Source organism: Mustela erminea, chromosome 7, assembly GCF_009829155.1.
Source record: "Mustela erminea isolate mMusErm1 chromosome 7, mMusErm1.Pri, whole genome shotgun sequence".
NCBI classification, from domain to species: Eukaryota; Metazoa; Chordata; class Mammalia; order Carnivora; family Mustelidae; genus Mustela; species Mustela erminea.
The window spans coordinates 49,181,746-49,196,999 of record NC_045620.1 but is presented as its reverse complement, the minus strand read 5'-3'; the positions used below and the strand labels follow the sequence as shown (position 1 = coordinate 49,196,999).

The 15,254-nt window shown below is 40.9% G+C and overlaps 1 protein-coding gene across 5 annotated transcripts in view; it reads right to left on the bottom strand.

Annotated features, from left to right (window-relative positions):
- The window catches only part of SYNDIG1 (synapse differentiation inducing 1), a 173,728-nt gene that overhangs the window by 93,025 nt on the left and 65,449 nt on the right, over window positions 1-15,254 (bottom strand). For 4 of the 5 annotated variants that reach the window (XM_032351587.1, XM_032351583.1, XM_032351585.1 and 1 more), the window contains exon 2: window positions 3,978-4,537. In XM_032351587.1, coding sequence (XP_032207478.1) covers window positions 3,978-4,457 — 480 coding nt within the window. In that variant the 5' untranslated portion in view covers window positions 4,458-4,537. Of the gene's footprint in view, window positions 1-3,977; window positions 4,538-15,254 lie in introns of those variants that run through there. The other variant, XM_032351586.1, reaches the window with a different exon arrangement.

Genomic DNA, 15,254 nt, shown 5'->3' with positions numbered 1-15,254 from the left:
CTTTTTGGAAATAGTATCAGTTTGCTATAGACTGAGTGAAGAAGTTGAATTCTTATTTTTTGTTGTTGTTTTCTCTGAAGTAGTGCTGTCTTCTGGGAAGGGCTTCAGATCAATATCTACTGTGTTTTCTGTTTAAGTCACAAAATAACTATGGCTGTTCAATAAGATGATCTTAAAAAGAAAAAATAGACCTCAAATAGGCCAAATGTTTTTGCTCTGTGGTAGACTACAGACTACAATAATTAGTATCCAATTTGTTCACATATTGTCATTCTAAAAAGTCCCTCCCACACTGACTTTGGTCTTAGCCATGCACCTTCCTTTGAGCAATAAGACAATGGCATGCATATCACTAGCAAAGACTCGGAAAGGCCTCATATGCAGGGACTCACTCTCTCTTGCTGCTCCTGGGATCTCTAGCATGACTGCTACGTGGTGGAGTGACCTGCTGGATGATTAGAGACATGTGGTCCAGCCACCTCTGTCATCTCAGTCAATGGCCAGACAGCAGTCTCTAGTACAGCTGCATAGCTGAGCTGCAGCTACCTACAGACTAGTGAGGGAAACTGAGTGAGACTAGCAGAGCAAGAACCATCCAGCTGACACCAATTCCAGTTGTTGACCCCAAGAATCATGACCTAAATAAATATATTAAGCCATTAGGCTTTATAGTATTTGTTATGCAGCAAATGCTAACTGATACATGTTCCTTTATTATTTCATGGAATGGAAAAAACAGTAAACTTTACAACAGTGGCTGCATGCACACTGACTCTTCTAGGTACTCATTAGTTTTTCTTCCTAAATAAAGACTGCCATGGCTACACCATAAGAACGTTGCTGAAAAAATATCTTGTTTTTACAGAATTCCTCATGGACCAAGTCAACCACTTTGGATTTCCATGGCTATATTAAATAGCACTGAAGGAATGACAGGAGACATACTGAGTCTTGATTCTTTCCCCTCAGAGCTTGTGCAAGGAGCCTTTTCTTGGTCTGGGTTTGCCAACCAGAAAGTCTCTGATGAGGCAATCCAACTTTTAAACAACTTATTCCACCAATGTCATTGGGTGTGCCCTTTCTGGCTAAGATATAAATGCCAGCATGTTCCACCTTATTGTATCAGAGGTGATTATAAACATGTTAATACACAGTAAGTACTACATCATTTACTCATGAGAACTACATCACGAGTAAAGAGTCCAGCTGCTGTGTCATTAAAGTTAACTGTTTCTTTTTTTTTTTTAAGATTTTATTTATTTATTTGCCAGAGAGAGAGAGAGCAAGTGAGCGAGCGCAGACAGGCAGAGTGGCAGCAGAGGCAGAGGGAGAAGCAGGCTCCCTGCTGAGCAAGGAGCCTGATTCAAGACTCGATCCCAGGATGCTGGGATCATGACCTGAGCTGAAGGCAGCCGCCCAACCAACTGAGCCACCCAGGCATCCCAAGTTAACTGTTTCTGATGGGCTATCACTACTGTTGCCAGGACAGGGAAACAGACTGGGTGGGAGAGCTCATTTCCCCAGAAACCTGTATTACCTGTCAAACTCTTAGACTGACCAGGTAGGAAAGCCTGTTGCACCAGCCACCAACCTCCTAGCATTTAATTTAAAAGATTGTCTCTAAGTGTGTTCTGGTCCTCTGCAGAGTTCCGAAGGCCATATTTACTGGTCAAGGTCATTGTCTGAAAATTGTTGCCAAAAAATGGACTCAGTAATTGCCAAAAATGTGATTTGAGACATATCATGAAATGACTATTTGTACTTAAATAATGGCTGTGTTTATGTGCAAGCTCAATCTGAAGCCCATGCTAGTCTTAAAGAAAGAGGAATACAATTCCTTTTAGTGTAGTTCATTATGAAGTCTCAGAACAGAAGTAAACTAAGGACTAAGAAGATAAGTTACTCACCTGTTCATCCTCACCTACCCTGGTGGAATGTAGTTATTCAAGGATATGGACTTTAAGTTGATGGATATAAGGAGGGGGAGGGAGGAATGCAGCTCACACAAGTGACAAAGTGATGATGGAAACATTCACAGATTTCTTTTACATTTTTAGTATTATTTATTATTTTCCAAATATTCCTAACAAAGCTGAAAATCTTCTGATGGCCAGCTTGACCATTTGAAAGCTTAGGGACATCTCTGCACAGGACAGACCTGACACCTTCTTTCCCATTGTGGCAGAACAATGGCAAACTTCACTTCTTCTTCACTTCTAGTACTATCCTGATTCTCTCACCATCTCTTAGAACAAGTCCCAATACGCTCTGTAAATCCAGTCTGGTCTTAGCCCCATGCCCCTCCCCTCTCCTCTCTATCTCCCCACTCTGTTCCACTCTGTAGCAACAGTAGCTTCTGAAAACTCAATTTGACCCCAGCCCTCCTGTCTGAAAACCCTCAGGGATTACCCCACCCATGACGCCCACTGGGGTGCCTAGCAGTGTGGTCTATGAGATGCAGCAAGCAGCACTCCTATAGCTGACAGTGAGCCTGGACTCTCAAGTCTCAGGCCATTCTCCTCAATATAGGGCTCCTTCTTGATGCTGTTACCTGTCCTTACTTTTGTAGGCATCTAGGTTTGTGACCTTGCCTAAATTCCAGCCTCTCTCACAAGGCTGGTATGGTCCTGTCTCCCCAGCTTTACCATGATCCACAGGTCTTAACTATTGTAAACAGTTACAGTCCCCTGCAGACCTAGGTTGGATGCCTCTGTGTTTTTTCTGCTCATGATATCCCCTTGGATCAGAGTTCTCCCACCACCACTCCCCATAAGCCATTTTGCTCTGGTTCTTTTCAAGATGTAATGCGGGGTTGCTTCTTCTGTAATGACTCCTGACCCTCCACATTATACTTGGGAGTCTCATCTCCTCTCTCTTTTGATGCTCTCAGAGCAGGATTGGTACTCTACCATCATAACTCCTGTATTTTGTGAAAATTGCTTTTTTGTGTATTTGTTTCCTGAACTTCATGCAGGCCAAGCGACATTCGTACTTTTGCATTTAGCAATGCCCTCAGGCCTTGAAAACAAATGGACATGTGAAAAAGGCTTGTGAATGGAAGCCAAAGTACTTCTTGCAGCTTTCTAAAAACTTCAGCATTGCCAGAGCCAACCCCATCCTATTCCCCTTAACGAGTGTCCCCAGAGGGTATAAAGGTCTCCTCTGATGGCCTCTCCTACAACTTGACTTCTCTGGACTCCCTCCCAGCTGGTTTTCATAGGCTCCATTTATAAGAATCACTGCAAAACATTTCCCATTTCTGAATTTCCTTTCTGATTAAAACCATCTCCTTGCAGTTAATTATGGTTCTCATTCCACCTCCAGGCCCGATGCTTCTGGTTTCCTTGGCTGCTGTGTTGTGTTATACCATGCCCAACATAACATGTTTCAAAGCATGTAACCCAAATGCCCTTACCTGCCTCCAGTCTACTGAAGCAGTGACTCTTGTAACAACTCAACTCATCTACCCTTTAGGCCAGCATTCCTACTGTTTCTACCAGCAGGCTTAGCTATACCAAGTTTCCCTTAGTAGGAACTCTGGAATGCCAAATTAAAGAAACTGTTTGTGACAGCAAAAAATCTTCTTAAATTGTCCCTACACATGACTTTCCAGCTTCATGTGGCACGAGGACCATGTACTAGGTCCTCTCACCTTGATCACCTTTGTCAATGACCCCTCTCTCTCAAGTGGGAGCCATTAGGAGGAATCCCCAGCTGACTTCTGGTGCTGGCAACACTTTAGTTTACTAGTAGCTCCATCCTCATAGCTATTCCCTTGGGTCATCTCTACCAGCATCTCTGCTGAAGCTCCTACTAGTCTTTCTCCACTTCATCTTCAATTAATATTTAATAGTGCTTCAGTTTCTCTGCATTTCTGCACATTAATTGCAATCCCTAACTTTTGCCAGGCACTTATAAGTCCCCACCCAATCTCTATGTCCCGTTCCCAAAGGCTCATGATAAACACATCCTCTGACCTCTAGCTCCTGGAATTCCTCCTCCTCCTCCACATCATATGAGAGGGTGTGGATCTTGATGTCATCAGCTGAGAGGTCGATGAACTTCCCATCAGGGTACTCCAGACTCTCTTTGGTGGGTGACCGGTCCTCAATGAAGGTGGTCTCGCAACAGTCGGCAGCCACGCCATCCCCCCAAGAGCGCAGCACGCCCTCTGAGTAGAGGATAATGTTGGGTCGGAAATGGGACTCCACAGACTGTTGAAGTGTGTTGGGGTCCAGCAGTTGCTGGACTGGCTCATTCCTGCTGTTATCCAGGCTGGCTGGAGCTGTGTTACCCACTACCCGACAGCTCTGGTACTGTGGTGCTGGGTAAACGGACACCAGGCCATCTCTGCTCTCGGCCATGAAGTTTCTTGTGTTAATTAAGCCATTCCTCTTGCCAGCATCACTGATTTTACTGTGCACCAGCATGCTCTTCTGTTCAATTATGCCATCCATGATGCTCTCCCTCCCTGACTGGGCGTCAGGCTGGCAGTCTGCACTCCAGGGTCACACTTGCCTCATGGGACCCATTTCTCCTGGAAGAAGAGAAAACAGAGATGAGATTTAAAAAAAAAAAAAAATTGCATCTGAAAACAAGCTAATCACCTGCAACCTTTCTGTTTCAGCTTGCACTAGTCAGCTGATATACACAGGAGCTGGGGGGTGGGGGTGGGGGTGGGGATCCAGTCAGACAATAGTCTAATCCTACCTATGCTACCAATTTTTAAAAGGCTCTATCAGGGCAACTAGTCAGATAAAGCCAGAAATTGACTACTCACATCCCTATAAAGTCTTTGCTTCCAAATAAAGGAGGCTCTGGAGAAATTGGAACCACTAGAAAACATACAACCAAGGAAGAACAGGTTTAAATAAATGTCCCACACAGATTTAGAAGATAAATGACAAGAAAACATACACCATTAGTTCTGTATATAGACAAAATTCTCCAACTAAGGAAACACTCACGTGTACATTCTAACGTATGTATTAGCACTAGCTCAATGCTCACACGTGCCTACTGGACTTCCAACACAGTTGCAGAATTGAACTAGAAGTTCCCTGCCTTAATGGTACTCAACTTAGAGAAACATCTACATATATGGGAAACAATTAAAAACCCCTCTAAATTATTTCTCCCTAGATAACATTCTTTCCTAGCATATAGAATGTTCCAAAAACAAACAAACAAAATGTTCCAAAAAAAGAAAGAAGAAAGAAAGAAAAAAGAAATAAAGAAAGAAAAGGAGGAGGAGAAAGAAAAAGATACCAAAGATTAAGATTTTGGAGATAATGCATTTCCTTGCACAGCAAAGAAAACCCTCAACAAATAAAAAGACAAAAAATATTTGCAAATGATGTATCTGATAAAAATATGCAACTGATAAGAGGTTAATTCCAAAATATATGAAGAACTTACACAACTCAACATCAAACCAAACCAAACCAAATTTAAAAAAATTAATTAAAAATGGGCAGAGGACCTAAATAGACATTTTTCCAAAGAAGACATACCAATGGCAAACAGTCATAGGAAAGATGATCAACATCACTCATCATCAGTGAAATGAAAATCAGAATCATGGTGACCTCATACCAGTCAGAATAGCTAGTATCAAAAGGACAAGTAATAATAAGTATTGGCGAAGATGTGGAAAAAGGGAACCCTCATGCACTTTTGGTGGGAATGTAAATTGGTGCAGCCACTATGGAAAACAGTATGGTGCTTCCTCAAAAAATTAAAGATAAAAATACTGTATGATCAAAATACCAAATACTACTGGGTATTTACCCAAAGAAAATGAAAACACTAATTTGAAAATATATATGCACCCCTATGTTTATTGCAGCATTATTTACAATAGCCAAGAATAGAAGCAACCCAAGACGTTCATCAATAGATGAGTGGATAAAGACATAGTGTGTGTGTGTGTGTGTGTGCGCGCACGCACGCATGTGTATACACACGTATATACATACACACATATATAATGGAATATTTCTCAGACATAAAAGAGAATGAGATCTTGCCATTTACAACAACATGGATGGACCTGGGATTAGGAGGTACAATTCTCCAGTTATAAAATACATAAGTCATGGGGATGAAAAGTAAAGTAATAATGTTGTATGGTGACAGGTGGCGACTACACTCATCATGGCAAGCACTGAGTAATTCATAGATTTGTTGAATTACTATGTTGTACACATAAAACTAAGATGGTATGTCAACTACAGTTAAAAAAGAAATAAAAAATACTTTAAAAATTTTAAATAAAATAAAATAATTTAAATAAAATAATGAATAAAATAATTTAAAAGCACTTGAGTAATTTCCTGTAAGAAAAAATAATGATGATGTAAGGACATTTTCTTAAGATTTATAAATGCTTAGACTTTTCCTAACAACAAAAAGAATGAATTTTCTCAAGAATTTCCTCTTTGTGAGTTAGTAGCTATTATGAAAACTTTTCCATCTTAGGGACTTTGAGTACTCTAGCTTTTTATTAGATCTTGGAATTTTCTGATACCATAATTGCTTTATTGGTGGTAGCTACAAGAATTTAAAATTTCAGACTGGCCAAGAGAGAGAAGTCACCTTTGTGACTAACTGGAAAATAACATTTTAGTAGACTTGACAAATGACTAGTCAAGCTACAGCATATGCACGGAGAGATGGTGGGTATTATTTATGTGACACTGTGTCAGATTTAAGAGAGGTCAAAAAACACACTGTCACATCTGCTAATGTGCTACTGAGAAATACTTAGCTCTGGAGACAAATTTACAGTCTGAGAGCTAAAAACATTAATTAAACTATTTAGACAAGATCTTTTGAGTACTGGCAACATGCAAGGCACAACATGTGTCAGCATCATCTCTGGGATTGATCATCTTCCAAGCTAGCACAATATGTTCATTGAGGTGCTTCTGATCCAAACCCTCAAACTCTCTAATCTTGTCCTTCTACAGAGAAGCCACTCAAAATCGGACCTCTTGTAGGGTTTGTGATTGCCAGATGTACTACAAAGCTTAGAATAATCTTCTTGAAGTGTAATTTGGTTCCTCAGACTGAGCTCCTTCTCCTCAAATCTGTTTTAAGTATCTTACAAAAGAGATGTGGATGCATCCGTTCCAACTCCACATCTTCAATAGAGTTGCATGTTCTTGCCCAGCTAGAAGGACCTCTCCCATCTCTGGTGTGTTCTCAGCCGCGGTATCAGTTTCTGTTATGGCTCCTATTGCCTCCTTCTCACAAATATGACAGCTGCTAATGCAAACATCCTCCTCCAGCCCTCGGCCCTGCTCTTCTCCCAGAGCTCCTTGAGACTAAAGAACCAATATTACCTTTTCCCTCTCTAGCACCTGGTATGCAGTAAGTACTCAATGAAAAGTTGAGTACTGTTCAAGTGTTATGTAATTAGAATAATCCCCACTTAGTGATCTCCTTGAGCTGCACAAGATGCAAATGTGAATCTGATGTTACAGCATCTTGTAGGCACAGCTTAGGTCTCTGAGGTGCTGTCCACAGTTTGATACCTAAAGTACCAGCCGAGACCTGGCAGCATCAGCACCACCTGGAAGTTTGTTAGAAAGGTGGACTCGTCAATACACCTGGGAGCACTGAATCAGAATCTGCACCACAGAAAATGATAATTCTGAACATAAGGTTGAGGCTTTTTTGTTTGTTTGTTTCATTGTATATAGTGCAAGTTTTGGCCTGTTGCACTAGTTGGCTCCATTGTACATAGGATAGTTTACTCTCTTTTAAAAAAAGTCTTCAAATAAATATATCGAACACACTTAAATTCACTTCCTCTTTTGGTGCATGGCTATCTATGATTCTTTTGTTTTGTTTTTGTTTTTTTTCTTTTTTTCCAACTATGAGCATCATACGTTATAATTACTTCGGGATGAAAGAAGCTGAAATCAGTGAAATCTTATCTTTATCACTTGCAGCATCCTTCACTATGTCTTTAAACACAGACCATCTTATTATATATATTGTATTTCACTTGATAATTCCTATTAGCTCATTTCCTCTGTGTTCACTTCTACCCCATCCTCCCTGAGAGCAGGTTTCCACCAGCGGGAGTTTAGCAGCTCAGAGATAACAAGGAGAGAAAATGTTGCTACTCGTTGGGGTAACCCACCAACCTCCTCCTCACTGCTTTCTGGAGTACTAATCCAGTGACTGTGCTGTTCTTCCCAGGCTCCTTACAATACATATAGGTTTATATAATATCACTTGTTATATTGTATAACAAATAATACTTTGCTTATTTTATATATTTTTTTCTCAGTCCATGATATTCAGAACCAGTGGCTGTCTCTTATTTGACCCTTGATCTGCTTAAATAGCCTTGACTACATCTTGCATGCTGCCTCCTGTTGACAAAACTCTTTCTGGAGTGCATCAATGGCCAATCCCCCAACTTCATTCTCTGTGTGAAGTCTTGGAGGCTATTTCTATGAGTCCAGCACTGGAAGCCAGTTGGAAGTCATCACACCAGTCAGTTATGCTGCATCTTCTCCTCTTACAGCTGCTGGTAGGTGGGGGTGGGAGAGTGGGGTGAGGGGGCAGCTCCATGTATCTGCCTGTGATCCCCAGTTACTCCTCCTTCCCTAGTTCTTGTTATCTGTAACAGTGTTTGAAGAACCCTCCTGTTCACAAGTTTAGATGAATACCAGACAGATAAGAAAATGATGCGATCCAATAATTGCATTACTGGGTATTTATCCAAAAGATACAAACAGTGATTCAAGGGGACACATGCATCCCAATTTTTTTTTTTTAAAGATTTTATTTATTTATTTGAGAGAGAGACAGTGAGAGAGAACATGAGCGAGGAAAAGGTCAGAGAGAGAAGCAGACTCCCCGTGAAGCTGGGAGCCCGATGAGGGACTTGATCCCAGGACTCCGGGATCATGACCTGAGCCGAAGGCAGTCGTCCAACCAACTGAGCCACCCAGGCGTCCCACATCCCAATGTTTATGGCAGCATTGTCCAAAATAGCCAAAGTATGGAAAAAGTCCAGGTGTCCATTGACAGATGAATGGATAAAGAAGTTGTGGTATATACACAATGGGATATTACTCAGCAATCAGGAATGATGAAAGCTTGCTATTTGCAATGCTGTGGGTGAAACTAGACGATATTATGCTAATTGAAATAAATTGGTCAGAGAAATAGAAATACCATATGACTTCACTCATATGTGGAATTTAAGAAACAAAACAGATGAACATAGGGTAAGTGAAAGAAAAATAAAGTAAGACGAACACTGAGAGGGTGGCAAACTATAAGAGATGCTGGACTATAGGAAACAAACTGATAGTCATTGGAGAGAGTGGGGCGAGGAGGGATAGCTGAGTTATGGGCATTGAGGAGGGCACTTGATGTAATAAGCACTGGGTGTTAAATGCAACTGATGAATCACTCAATTCTATCTCTGAAACAAACAAACAAACAAATAAGTAAAATTAAAAAAAAAAAAAGAAAATGATGAATCTAAGTAACCCAAGCCATTACGATCCTTTCTACTTAGGATCAGAATATCACATCTGATGTTTCAAAGTACATGGGCTTCCAAGAGATAAATTTTATGGCTCAAGTAAATACTTTCAGTGAATTGAAAAAGAGAGAGAGAGAACCGATAGAGATTGTGAAAAAGAAAAAAAAAAATAAAACGAAAGTAGGTATACAACATCAGTACAAATTTCATATCATATGGAAACAAGTTTTCCTTACTTTGGAACTGTCATGATACAAAGAAAACTACTCCAAGAGCCAGGAAACCAGGGATTTAGTCACAGCTTTGATACTAAGTGTTTGTGTAATCTTGGGCAATTTGCTTATGAAAGTGGAATTGTTGGGACGCCTGGGTGGCTCAGTTGGTTAAGCAGCTGCCTTCGGCTCAGGTCATGATCCCAGGGTCCTGGGATCGAGTCCCACATCGGGCTCCTTGCTCAGCAGGGAGTCTGCTTCTCCCTCTGCCTCTGCCTGCCATTCTGTCTGCCTGTGCTCTCTCTCTCCCCCTCTCTCTCTCTGATAAATAAATAAAATCTTTTAAAAAAAAAACATGAAAGTGGAATTGTTAATAAAGTAGTTAAGCAAGAGAAACTTTAAGGTCCCTTTCAGCTCCATGATTTGAACCTCTCGCCCAGGAGTCTTGGATTTTATGAGATTCGACAGAGCTTTCCACAAGGTAGTGAAAAAAAAGAAATCTCACACCGATCATAAAAAGTTAGGTTTCAGTTTAACAGAAAAAAAGGGGTGTGTGTGTGTGTGTGTGTGTGTGTGTGTGTGGTGTGTGTGTATAAAATTTATTATTGTAAGACACCATGTTAGGTTCTTATGGGAGATAGAAAGATGAGTTTCTAATAGTAAAGGTCAAATCAATGAAAAGATAAGCAATGACATAAACCACTGTAATAGCAGTTATTTCAAACTAAGCTAAAAGCAATTAAGAAAATGATAGATATTATGAGCAAACAATATTTATCAGAACTGGGGAAAATTCAGAAGCAATGTAATTTGAGAATAGAAAGAGATGTGAACAGAACCTGGGAAAGAATTTGAAAGAAAGTAATTTCACAAGTCAAGGCTAAACCAGAAGGGACACAGGAGTGGAAAAGCACAGTGGGTCACACCTTAAAAGAAACATAACATGTAATGTTATGATTTAACGTATTAAATTTGAAAAGCATGAATACTTCAATTTATATGAAATTCTAGAGCAGACAAATTGTATTGTAGAAGTAAAGGGAAGGTTGTTTGGCTTAGGGTGGGGACAGCTCCATCATGGACAGGGCAAGGGAAGGGTCCTCAGGCAATGCACATAGTATGCATCTTGGGGGAGCAGAGGTTCCAAAGCAAATTCAACTGTGACACTAAAGATGCACATTTCCCTTTGTGCATTGGGAGTGCTGAAAACATTCTGAAGGAAAATAAGGCATATAGAAAAGAGACAAAACAAAAGGAGACTTTAGAAAAGCAAACAAACAATGGAAAAGAACAAATGTTAAAACTATGATTTAAGAAAATTTTCCTGTAATTAATACTGAAGGGGTACACTGAGTACCTGGGAAAAGTAACCCAGAATAACTAAATCCAATATAAATTATAGTAAGTCTACCTAACTTTAAAGGAGAACAAACAAAAAAACACCTTTGGTTTTCTGAGAATTAAAAAGAACAGAAACAAAAACAAAACAGAATTACCTGAGTCACTAAAAAGAGTAAGAAAACCAGATTATCACTAAACTTGTGAATAAAAATGCTTAATCACAGAAGCCAGTAGAGTGAGGCAATGAATGCTCACTAAAGCATAAGTTCAGGGTTTTATACCCAGTCACACTGACCTCCAAGTATAGGGAAGCCAACACAAAGAACTAGAGAAATGCCATTCACAGATCTTCCTATGGAATCTAAATGAATATAAACTACACTCAGATAATTAGACAGGTGTTATATAAGGGCTGGTAGTTGCTGATGGCTGCTAGCAGGGCAAAAATAAAGACAATGGACATTACAGGCTTTCTGATGACAACACATGCCAGCACCCATGATAAAGGAAATTCTCAGCTTTTAATGCCTGTGGGCCCTGCTCCTGGGCTCCCAGGGAAGCCATACTTCAACATTTACCAAGGTCAAAACGACTTGGCAAAACCTGAAAGCTCTGTTTCTGCCCTCAGCATACGTTGTACATCTGCTTCATTAGAAAAATAACTAAAAAGGAGTATTCCAAACACAAAGATAAGAAAAACAAAAAAAAACCTTTCCTGGTTCCTGTAAGATTAGAGTCCCACGGCCTTGCACATAATAAAGACACAAGATAAAGTCAATAATTTTCTGGTGTGTCCTTTGTAATGATAATTTGTAATTATCATTTATATTTATATTAAAAAAACAAAAAACAAAAGAATCATAGATAGCCATGCACCAAATGTTCCTTCCCTGGATCACTTTCTTCTTTGTGAAGATTGTATATTCCAGGCAGCTGTTCTCACTTGGGTTTCAATAAAATTCCTTAACTGTCTCTTTAAAATTTTTAAAAATGATTGTTCATTTTGTGTCAACACCCACAAAATTCTTCATGCCAAACAAAGCAAAATGAAGCAAAACACAGCCTTATTTTAATTGAATCTCTATATCTAGCTACCTATTATAGGAAATTCAGAGTACAGGAGAACATATCAAATGATATCACAGTTGTATGCAATCAGTAAAATCCAGAATGTGGACAACTCTATAGGAAGAATGAGAGAGAGAGAAAAAACACAATAAAGATTCTGCATTTTAAAAAGACTTAGAAGACATAACAACTAATTGTGTGTGTGTGTGTGTATTAAAGATTTTATTTGTTTATTTGACACAGAGACAGAGAGCACAATTAGGCAGGGCAGCAGGCAGAGGGAGAAGGAGAAGCAGGCTTCCTGCTGAGCAGAGAGCCTGACACAGGTCTGGATCCCAGGATCCTGAGATCATGACCTAAGCCTAAGGCAGATGCTTTTTTTTTTTTTTTTTTAAAGATTTTATTTATTTATTTGACAGAGAGAAATCACAAGTAGATGGAGAGGCAGACAGAGAGAGAGAGAGAGAGGGAGGCAGGCTCCCTGCTGAGCAGAGAGCCCGATGCGGGACTCTATCCCAGGACCCTGAGATCATGACCTGAGCCGAAGGCAGCGGCTTAACCCACTGAGCCACCCAGGCGCCCCCTAAGGCAGATGTTTAACTGACCTAGCCACCCAGGCACCTCCTAACTTACATGTTAATCTTATTTCATTACATTTAATCTTATTTCAATCTAATCAAACAAATGAACTGACATGTTTTTGTATGTACGTGTGTATGTACATGTCTCTGTATATACACAAACACATCCATATACTTCTACAAACATATTCAGATATAAGAGTCTCTACATTTATACATGCATTTGCATACATTTCTATATTAGACATTGGAGAAATGAGAACACGGGCTAGCTAGTTGATGACACTAAAATTTTCCTGTAATTTTTTTTTAGGCATTGTTGATTTTTGAAGGTATATGATGAGTACTACAAAAGAGGTACCTGAAAAAGGAAGAACTTCCTACTTTTAGAGATTCATACTGAAATATTCACAGATTTAATAAATGATGTGATGTCTGGGATTTGTTTGAAAACCATCTGTTTTAGGAGGAGGAGTGGGTAGCATACAGAGAAAACAAGATTGGCCACAGGCTCATCATCAGTGAAGTTGGTTGATGGGTACATGGTCTCCATCCATTGTCCACTTCTTTCTACTTTCGTGTGGGTTTGAAACTTTCCATAATAAAGAGTTTTTAAAATATCAGGTGATGATGTATAAGACAGATGCTATAGGCAGAGGGAAGAGCATGAGACCAGGCAAAGGGGCAGGGATGCATGCAGGTAGTGTTGGGACAATTGTGGCAGGAGAGAAGCTAGCAGAGAAGTTGAAAGTGGAGGGGAGAGAGGAGAGGCTTCATTAGGAGGATCTTGAATGTCAGTGCATAAATAAACTCTACTTTGGCAATGGGGCCTGTGGAAGAAAGGTCCTCGAGTGGAATATGAGGAATATGGAGGCAGCTGGGTCTATGGACAGCATGGGAAATGGGTACCTGAGAAAGCACTGCCAGCACTGGGGGTCTGGCTCTGATGCAGAGAGAACTCTGCATATTCAGTTGGCCTCAGCACAATGGGGAGGGACCAATGCCCTGCAGGAGACTTTAGGGTGCCATGAGTCAAGAGAGCACTGATTAGGATTCCTGGGGTTTGTGTATTTCATCCTTTTGGCAAACTGATCATGAAGAGGTAGTGTGAGTAGTGACATCAGTGTTCAGAAAAGGCCTAGCCACCAAATCCTGGTCTGCTGCTGTCACAGCAGATGATGAGACCTCCATGAGGGTCCCAAAGGCCCTGCCGGAAAGCAGTCACTTCTCTTTGTGAGTCCTTCTGATATATTTATTTTTTTAAAGATTGTATTTATTTATTTAATAGAGAGAGAGAGAGCACAGAGGGAGAGAGAGAAACAGACTCCCCGCTGAGCAGAGAGACCAAAGCAGGGCTCAATCCTATCCCAGGACTTCGGGATCATGACCCGAGCCAAAGGTAGATGTCTAACCAACTGAGCCACCCAGGTTCCTCATGAGTCCTTCCTCTTTAACTGAGGGGTTTCTGTGTAAGTGTGTCTGACGACCATAGGTGTGCTCTTACTCATCCATCACAGGTACAAATACTACTGTTCTCCCAGCTATGGGTGGTTTTCCATTTTTCAGAAGATGGTGTTCAGCTAGGTTTACAAATACAGGGTTTCAAACACTGAGATGGCTGTGTCCTGGGGCTATCTCCCAGAAGCCCTGCGAGAGCTCTGGAGGGGCAGAGTGCTCACTGCACAGCCCCCATGACCCAGGAGCACTGACCTGGGTCACTGGGCTGTCCGTCCGTCTCCCAAGACACAAGGCAGCAGGCAGCCTCACTTACTCAGGGGTGTCTCTGAGGATGACAAGATAAGTACTAACCGCAGCTCATTCACTGGTTTGGAGGCAGAGTGGGGCTCGCCCAGAGGAAGTGAAGGCGACAAAGCTGGCCCCAACTCCTATCACTCACTACTCTGGTCAGAGGCAAGGATTTCCATGGAATAATCCATGGGAAAATATTTGTGAATAGCCTGTCAGACAGAGGACTCACCCAGAAAGAGAAAACAGCCAAAATCGACGATCATGAGGAAGGGGAGGTGGGGCACAAAAATTGGGAGCACAGCTCAGGGTAGAGCTCTTGGTCCCCCCACCCATTTTGATGTTTTCATTTGTTTGTTTGCTTGTTTACTTGGTGTTTGATTCTTGGTGCTTCTTTTGCCAATAAACCGAGTTTCAAAGTCGCTCTCCACATGGCTCATCCTTCCAATTCCAGTTTAGAAGCAAGTCTCAACATATTTTTTTAAATTATGTTATGCATGTATAGTAGTACATCATTAGTTTTTGATGTAGTGTTCCACGATTCGTTGTTTGCGTATAATACTGTGCTCCATGCAATATGTGCCCTCCTTAACACCCATCACCAGGCAAACCCATTCCCCCATCCCTCTCCCCTCTAAACCCTCAGTTTGTTTCCCAGAGTCCAGGGTCTCTCATGGTTCATCACTCCCTCTGATTTCCCCCTTCATTTTTCCCTTCCTTCTCCTAATGCACTCCATGCTATTCCTTATGTTTCTCAAATAAGTGAAGCCATATGATAATTAACTCTGCCTG